This window comes from Vicia villosa, linkage group LG2, assembly GCF_029867415.1.
Source record: "Vicia villosa cultivar HV-30 ecotype Madison, WI linkage group LG2, Vvil1.0, whole genome shotgun sequence".
Lineage (NCBI taxonomy): Eukaryota > Viridiplantae > Streptophyta > Magnoliopsida > Fabales > Fabaceae > Vicia > Vicia villosa.
The window spans coordinates 25,057,139-25,066,514 of record NC_081181.1 but is presented as its reverse complement, the minus strand read 5'-3'; the positions used below and the strand labels follow the sequence as shown (position 1 = coordinate 25,066,514).

At 35.7% G+C, this 9,376-nt stretch overlaps 1 protein-coding gene across 1 annotated transcript; it reads left to right on the top strand.

Moving 5' to 3' along the window:
• The first annotated feature begins 431 nt into the window (after positions 1 to 431).
• LOC131646027 (transcription factor HHO3-like) lies at positions 432 to 2,102 on the top strand. Its single transcript, XM_058916200.1, has 5 exons — positions 432 to 564; positions 659 to 912; positions 993 to 1,254; positions 1,409 to 1,485; positions 1,555 to 2,102. Exons 1-5 carry the CDS (start codon positions 450 to 452, stop codon positions 1,915 to 1,917), a joined length of 1,071 nt encoding a protein of 356 aa, XP_058772183.1. The 5' UTR covers positions 432 to 449; the 3' UTR covers positions 1,918 to 2,102.
• The last annotated feature ends 7,274 nt before the right edge of the window (positions 2,103 to 9,376 follow it).

The window sequence follows — 9,376 nt, the reverse complement described above, 5'->3', positions numbered from 1 at the left end:
ACGATTTTTTGTAGTCAACTCGTTACTAAGTGAGTCATGGAGTCGCGATTATTTTTTTTGAGTCAACTCGATAAGTGAGTCATGGACTAAAAAGAAAAGATATTTATTTGTTTTTACAAATTTTAACGAAAAAGAACAAGAATATATAAAGAATCAAGATTCCTCTTTGTATGCCAAGATTCCTCCTTGTATGCGAGGAGCCGACTTGAAGCTATTATCCTTGTTGTGTTCTTGTCTCCCATCAGAGTTTATTCCAAAATTTGATTCTACTTAGATCCTATATTCTTCATTGGTGGATCCGTTTTTGTGTGCATGATAGGACAAAAAAGCCATTCATTTCTTATATATTCATCCTTACCTTCTTCACCCAACTGTTTTTCCTTAATAACCCATAAAATACAAACAAAATCACAGGAATTTTAATAGTTCCAATACTAGTCGACGAGGAAATGCACCTTCATAAAATGGGATTAGCCAACTACATCCAAGCATTGGAGGAAGAAAAGAAGAAAATCCAGGTTTTCTCCAGAGACCTTCCTCTCTCTCTTGAGCTTGTTACACAAGGTAAACAAAACAAAACAAACCATGCCCTTTTTTTCTACTATGTTAAAGTTTTCTCCTATCTTTTTACTTTTTCATATGTGTGAATTTGATGCAGCCATTGAAAAATGTATACAACAGTTATCTGGAAGGGAGCGAAATTTGAATGGCCAATCGGAGTGTTCCGCGCAGATATCTACGGAAGAAGACCTTGTTGTTGAAGAATTTATTCCTATCAAGAAAACGGCATCACCATCTTATTGCGATGAAGAAGATAATGATGACAACGACGAACATTCATCACATAAGATGAAATCTGTTTGGCTAAGATCAGTTCAGTTATGGAGTCCCAACCCCTTACCTGCTAAAGAGGTTAAAAAAATACAAAACCAAAATTGAATTTAATTGTATGAATTTTTTTTTTAACAAGAGAATGTGAAATGTTTTTTCAGACAGTACCTAGGAAAACAAGTGTTGTAGAAGTGAAAAGAATTGGTGGTGCATTTCACCCATTCCACAAAGAAAAAATTGCTGCTGAAAAGAGTGCACTAATCACTTCACCAGAACAAGTACCGGCTACAAGTTCTACTGAACCAGTTGTTGAAGGCAGCAACAAAATAGAGGATAAAGGACAGAGGAAGCAGCGTCGTTGCTGGTCGCAGGAACTGCATAAACGCTTCCTGCACGCCCTTCAACAACTTGGTGGTTCGCATTGTAAGTAAATACTCCTTCCTTTCCATATTATAAACAAATTTTATCTTTTTAGATTCATTCAATAATTAATGTCTCTGGTCTATATATACCAGATACATTATCAACACTATAACTTCAAATCCAATTCTGAATTGTAGTTTCCATTTTGTTCCAGCTGCCACCCCGAAACAGATCAGGGAACTAATGAAAATAGATGGCCTCACCAACGATGAAATCAAGAGTCATTTGCAGGTTAGTTTAGTACTTCGAATTCATGTATATTTGTTGTTTGTCAAAATTCTGAATTAAAATTTTTGACAGAAATTTCGTCTGCACACAAGAAGGAGCCTGGTAATTCACAACAATGCTATTGCAAATTCACAAGCAGCTCATCTATTCTTGGTGGGGAACATTTACGTTCAGCCACAAGAATATGTTCCAATAGCCACGACCGCGACCGCTACCGTGTCAGGGGAATTGACCACAGTTACTACTCCAACGGGAACTTATGCACATCCTCAAGTCACCACCACATTTATAACGCCAAGGTTTAAGAAACAACACTTGTGTGAGAATTCACATTCTGAAGAAAGGGCTAATCACTGTGAAGGGGTGGTTGTTCAATCTAACTCCTCTGCCTCATCATATTCTACTCATACGCCTACAACTTTACTTGGCTGTTGATTTTCAAGATGCTGTTAAAAGTACTCATTTTTTGTAGTCATGTTGTAGTGCAAAAATCCTCTCCTCTAATGTTAAAATTATAGAGGTGAAAATATAGAGAAATGAAAGAGATAGTATTTTTATGGTATCACCCTTCCTTGGCAAACAAGTGAACTTAAGTTTTCAGTTTTTATAATTAAATAATAAGGTAGTTTATGTTTATCAATTTTATTGAATCTTTAATTTTTATGATTAATTATATATTAAGTAAATTTAAGTTTAAATTTTTATGATTAATTTCATATTAAGTAAATTTAAAATTTAATTATTATAATTTAAAAGATTAATCACTATATATGTGTTCTTTTAAGAAATTAATTGTTATGCTTGATTCATAAAAAAATTTACATTATTGATATTAGGGGTCACAAAACAAGTCCGCTCTGTCGTGTCTATTTTACTCACACTTTTTTGTAGGACAGAGTAAGATTTTAGACCCGCTCTCTTTAAAGTATCCGTTCCACTCCATTTTTTTTGGGTTTTTACATGCATGAATTTTTCATACAATTTTATTATTCTTAGGATTAAAAGATTCAATCTCTGCGGGTCCTCTCTATCTCACCTTACTTTTTTTGTGGAGCGGGAAAAATTTTAAAACCGCATTATCAATTATGTCTGTCCGCTCTATTCTTTGGCCTTTTGTAAGACGGGTCTGAACAGAGCGGGCATGTCTATTTATCACTCTTATACTTTATAATTATTTAAATTAATTATTTTAAAAAAATTCAAAATAAAATTAAATATTTCAAACAAATCAAGAGTTTTGTTTATGATTAATTGATGATGTGAAATATCTTTACACAGTTTATGTATTTTAATTAAACTTTTTTCAGTTGTAGCATCTTTAATAAAGACACGTGTAACTCGTTGAGCACATTTATAAATTAAGATATGGATGGTCAAATAATGTTTTGGATTTTGGATGGGTGTGGACTGTGGTGGTGGGGTTAACAAAGATTCCTGCGGCTTATTAATGATTCGAAAGGGAAGAATCTAAGAATATCCTACGGAATATTTGCTGCCAACCTAATGTCTAAATTTATTTTCTCTTTTGACGTTTTGTACAATAAAACAAAGAAGTTAGAGATATAGATAGCAATATATGTTGCTTTTTATAAAGGTAAAGATAAATATGCTTATAAGAATTCGAAAAATAAACGGAAAAAAAATCATAAGAAATAAATAAGAATACAAAACAATGGTAAAAAGCATAAGAACTATCTAGCTACACCTAAATAATCAAATCATATAAAAAAAAATCTTAACCCACACAACAAAGTATTAGAAGAGAAATAGACACAATAAAAAGTACAACAACAGATACTTCCAATCAACTCAGCATCTACATTGAGATTAACAAGAAAGAGAAAGCTCTCAAAGACCCAAAAAATAGACTAAAACCACCCGGTATGATATTTGTTCTGACACGTGATAGGATTTTCAAGCCCATTGGAGAAAGGAAAACGAGGTGCCATTTCCAAGCTAAAGCAATGAGCATGTCTTTTAGGACCTTCGTGTTGATAGGAGTACCTACAAAAACCAAATCATTCTTAAATTTTTAGATATGCCAAACCACGACATATTAAACCATAAGAAATCCACCTTACAAAGAGATGGAAAGCAAACTCTAGATCAACACCACACAACCCATATGACACTCTAACCGAATCAGACAGAAAACCTCTCTTAGGAAAGATTTAGCCTAGAATGAAACTTATACAAAAGAAGTTGACGGAAGAAAACTACAGCTTTAGAGGGGGTTCAACTCACTCAAATAAGTGACAATCAAGACAAGAGATAAAAGTCATAGCTTAGACTCCAGTAGACAATCGTAGGTCGATGCCATCGATCAAACACCGCCATTCTTTTCCTCCCACCACCAACAATCACTCTCGAGGGTAATGGTGGCTACTTGAATAGTCCAAAAAATCCACCATTAAACCACTATCCCACATACCTATCATTAGGATGGTCAACAAGATAAAGCCTATTAAACCTTTGCCTAAGAGAGATGGAACCTAACAACGCATCAGACCAAAAAAGAGGTATAAAGAACGAGTCACACTTTCCTCCTAATACAATCCAAGAGGTCATCAACATTCAAACATAGGAGAGAAAAATATCTCCACTAGAGGGACGAAAAATATAGGCTAGAAGACCTCCCTCTAAGGGAATCACCCCATGAAGAATAACTTGAATAACCCAAAGATTCTAAAAATAAGCTTCTTCCAAAACAAGAGTTTCATTTGCGTATTGGAGATGAGAGGAAACTAACCTAGAGGAACTGTTTACGGTGATTTCCGGTAAACAACCGCTAGTCTTCCAAACTATAATAAATATGATTTGGTTACTCGCATGATCGACTAGATTGATCCTAGGACATAGTCAAAAAGGTTGTTATTCATGATAGTTCGAATTATGTCTATGATTGATGTGTCTCGAAATAAGAAATACTTAAACAAAGAAATAAAGATTAGCAATCACCTTGTTATACACGTAAATATAACACCAGTGAAAAGTGAGTTAAAGATAAAATATAAGACAAAACTGTAAAAATGCAAGAATCTTAAAGTGCAGAAAAGTTAAATGCTTCGAAGATAAATGACATGAAAATAAATAGTGCAGGAATGTAAATGACCAAAAGTAAATAAAACGCAGTAATATCGAAAGATACTTGAATAAAGGAAAATACACATGTATTTAAAGTGGTGTTGGTGTCATACGTACATTTCTCAGCGAACTCTTTCTCTTAACACTTGATACTTGAGCAATATGTGAGTGATTTGTACAAAATGAACACACGGAATCCTAACATTAAGACCCTTATTTATACTAGTTTCGACCCTAACGGTCCTACACTAATCTAATGCCACGTTGCCTGCAGAAAAATCCAGGGATGCCATATGTCTTCGTGCGGTTACATAAACTACTTCGAAATTCAAATCATCCCGCCTGAATCTCCCTTCGACGCGTGGCAACATAATCAGAGTCGAGAATGCCACGAAACCACGCTAAGCTTCAGTACTTCGCATATTTCGCAAAAACGTCTAAGTCCCAAAGACTATTTTTTTCGAACTTAACTTCAGTGCTAACTATCTTTGTTCCAACTTAAACATTATTCTCGAAGCATGGCCATCAGTAGCCATTTTTATCTTCAAAGATGATCATCAATAACCATCTCCTTCGAATTTCAGACCTTCGAAGGACATTCTTTCCAAACGAAATCTTCAGCTAACAAATTGCCCCCAATAAATGCCTGTTTCGAAAAACAAGAGAAATAGGCGTTTCTTGTTGTAATAAGATTTCGTTTTAGAGTTCCGAGACTATTAATTGACGTCATAATCATTTATGACCCTGTTTCCAAAACGTCTTGTCATTTTCAAAGATGTCTACTCATAACTTACATTCCCACGTTCTGGTCTTACTTCATGATCATTACTCCTACATACTAGGAGTAAAGCCAATAACTATTCGACTGCCGTTGGATTAAATCAACGTCTGCCGCGTGTCTCTTGGCTTTTACCCAAAAGATTTGAAAGGGTTTCCGTTAAACCTTTAAATACCTGAACTCATACCCTCATATAACTTTCACCTCTATTTCCTCATTCTTTCCACAGAAAAGAACGTCTCTGGTTACATTCAAACCCATTTCCCAAATCAAACTTACTCATGGCGTCTTCCTCAAACGTTCTTCAACCAGCTTTGAAACTTCAGAAACCTACACAGATGGGGGATCAAGAATACATACCAAACCCAAATACTGTAGAAGTGCGCGCCATTTATGCTTCTCAGGTAATCATTCCCTTTGAACTTTCTGGAAAAACTCATGCCTTCATGGGTCCTTTACCAGGAGAAACTAACTCTTCTCTGAATAAATTCTTTCCTGCTTATTATAAAACTAGGCCTTTAGTTAGTAAGAACAAAATAGATGAAGATGGCCGTCCTATCTTAGCAGATCCTGATGGTGCAGAAGATACTTCGACCGTAACCCCTTCAGCCCTAGAGAAAATTAGGTTAAACTATGTAACCAATTTTGTGAAAGTTTTTAGGTCAATTCCCTTAGCAAAAGACCCTGAACTGTACTATGTCTGGCTAACAAGAGTAGAAAAACACAAGGCTTCTTTCTGGAAACAACTGGGCATTTACGATTTAATCCAACTGTCCAAGACTGGTTTAGAATATAACCAAACCATGTTAGTAGCATCAGTTCATTTCTGGGATGCTTCCCATAACACTTTCCATCTTCCATGCGGAATGGTCACCCCCACTCTTTTCGACATAGCTGCTATCACGGGGCTTCGACCAACCGGAGAGACCTTTGACCCCAATGTCATGGATACTGTAGCGGGGAAAATCTGATATCGAAGCCATGGGATTGACTCGAATCAATATTCCGTTTTGAAATCGCCACCGCGCTTTATTTTTTCAAAGGAAAAGGGAAAAGAACGTAAAACCCAAAGTTTTGTTTTTAAAGAAAAACAAGAAAGAGAACTCAGGTTCGGGTGTTGATTATATGAGGGGAAGGTTTTAAGCACCCCTCATATCTGTGGTACTCCACAGGAACCTTTTTGAAAATCTGTGTGTGTGTGTGCTAAAAAGAGTTTGTTTTATTTTTAAAATAAGCTCGGCAAAGCGTTAAGCTTTGGGCCTACATACCTCCTCGGTGCAATGGAGAAGTCAGAGCTAATGTAGTTCCGCTTTTGGGAAAAAAAAGTTTTTTAAAACGAATAAACACTTTGTTGTCGTTAGAGAGAAATACTCAGCCATTGATTTTGAGCATGAGAACAAACAAGTTCTTTGCATCGCAAATGAAAGAAGGGCGCCAACTCGGATAAAATCAACGAGTATGCCACTAGCTCTCTCACGCGGAAAAGATCTCGTTATTATCAATCAATTTCAAAAATCGTGGGGTATAACCACTCGTTTCGACAATTAACGGTGTCTAAACTTTTGAAGAAAAGCCACTGAGGGCGAAAGATATTTTTGAGAAAAGGTTTTTGAAAAGGTTTGCAAACATAAGAATATTTTGGAAAAAGGGAGAAGATTTTGAAAATTTAAGAATGGGAGGAGATGAAGAGGCTAACCTAATGCATAAAATAAAAGCTAAGGAAAGGAACGGTCTAACCAAATAAGAAGCCAACACTTGACATTAAGAGCCAAGGTAGTTTTCCCATCCTTTGGATTTATCAATACCAACACATTAACACTTGGGGAATCCAGATGAACTTATTGTCTTAGCACCATTTTTGCATTAAACACTTTAAGATTCTGACGAAAATCGGGCAGAGTAACGGCTGTTTTCGGGTAAAATCCTTATATCAATGCCTTGGAATTAACCATCAAGGGCTTTCAAGGAAATACCTGCACACAAAAACATACAACAGCACAATGCCAGACAGACAGAACAATCACAGGATAATAATAGAATGAGTCCAAAGGTACTAGGTCCATAAGTCCGAATCTCCAAAGTGCTAGGGATAGTAACCGATAGTCCAAAGAGAGCCTTATGTATTTTTTAGATTTTGGTTATTTATTAGTGTTTTAGCGAAAAAATAAAGTATGGTCCAAGTGGACAAAAGAAAAATAACGGAAACATAAACATATGTCCAAGTGGACAAAGAGAAAATGACGGAAGGTAAATATGATGAAATGATAAAGTAAAGCGATAAGGCGAGAAATATAAAGAGCGGTAATATAAAGAACGGTATAGTAAAGGTGCGGAAATTAAAGTTAGTTGTTAAATGTTAAAGATAACCATCTTGAAACTTGTCAAGTATGTTATCAAAGTTAGTAGGAAGATCTATGGTGAGTGAATGATGTACTCGGATTTAAAGTCAATGGGGCTTATCAGAAGCTTGATAAAATCATAGCGACTACACGATAAAAACCTCCACAAGTCTTAAATCAACCGCATTCAATTCTCTTCCATGTTTGATCTTTTTGATTCGGGACACGAAATATTGCGCTATGTTAAGCAGATCGCCAAGTGATTTATGTAGAAATCACCCTACAACGAGGCCGGTCAAAACTTTATGTGCTAATGCATGCGAGAAGAACGATATGTAGATCGCCTTCCGAAAGCAATACCGCACGAAAAGAAAATAGGTAACGATCTAGTCTTTACCAAGAATCCATAAGAATTCTCAAGGCATTAAGACTTTCATCGATCAAAAGAAAAAAGGAGAAGGAGAAGATAAAATGCATAAAGATAATCAACTCACACTATCATTAATATCATTCATCTAATATTATGGATTAGGTCATTTCAAACCTATCAACATCCTAGATCCAATGATATTAATGAAGTGGAGGAAGTAGGAAGCCAAAACAAGCATAAAAAAGGCAAAAAAACACATTCTGCCAGCAGGAAATCGATTTCATGCAGAGGGAAATCGATTTCCATAAGGCAGTTTTCAAAAAAAACAAGTTACGTACAGCATGAAATCGATTTGAGCCTTAAGGAAATCGATTTGACCAGTGCAAATTTCAGCAAAAACAACATTTAAAGGCATAAAACTTGACTTAAGCAAACATACAAACACCTTATGATCACATATCAATTGGAGCACGAATTTTCCATCAAATCACCATCAAATAGCACCAATATAGCATCAAAGATGCATCACACACAAGCAACAAAGATCTACATCATGATATACAAAAAGGATGAAGAAAATTACCAAATCTTGAACAAAACTTAGATCTACTTCAAGAATCACCAACACAAATCTTGATCTCTCAACAATTGAAGAAAAAAGAGTGAAATAGATGGTGGTTTAGCTCAAAGTTTGTGAGGTTCAAGATGTGACTCACAAACTTTATGAAAGAACAAAGAGCTTTGGTGAATTTGGTAGGGATGAGGAGAGAAATTGCAAGGGGTTTTTTGGCTCTCAAAAGCTTGAGAAATGAGAGTGTAGTGGGCTCTATTTATAGGATGAGAGCAAGAGTAGTGGTAGTTTGGTCTTTTTGCATTTGGAAATTAGCTTGTGTTTAATTGGTGATTAAAGTGGCAATTAAATGGTAAAAAGTGGTAAAATGGGGTTTAAGTGGGTTTAATGAAGGGATTAATTTTGATGAGGTGGAAAATTGGTAAAATGATCAAAAATAATCAAAGAAAAAGGTGCCAAAATGATGTCAAGCTTCCCTCCTTATATTTTTGAATTTTGCCTTAAGGAAATCGATTTCCCCAGGAGTGAAATCGATTTCACTCTGTTCCAGAAGAGAATTTGGCGCAAAATACACTAGGGAAATCGATTTACCCAGGAGGGAAATCGATTTCATGCTGTCCAGAATGTGATTTTGTTGAAGATTGCTGCAGGGAAATCGATTTACCCAGTAGGGAAATCGATTTCATCAGTCCAAAACATGAAAAATGCCTTGTTTATTGCATGTCTTGGCTTGGTACCTACAAAACAAGAGC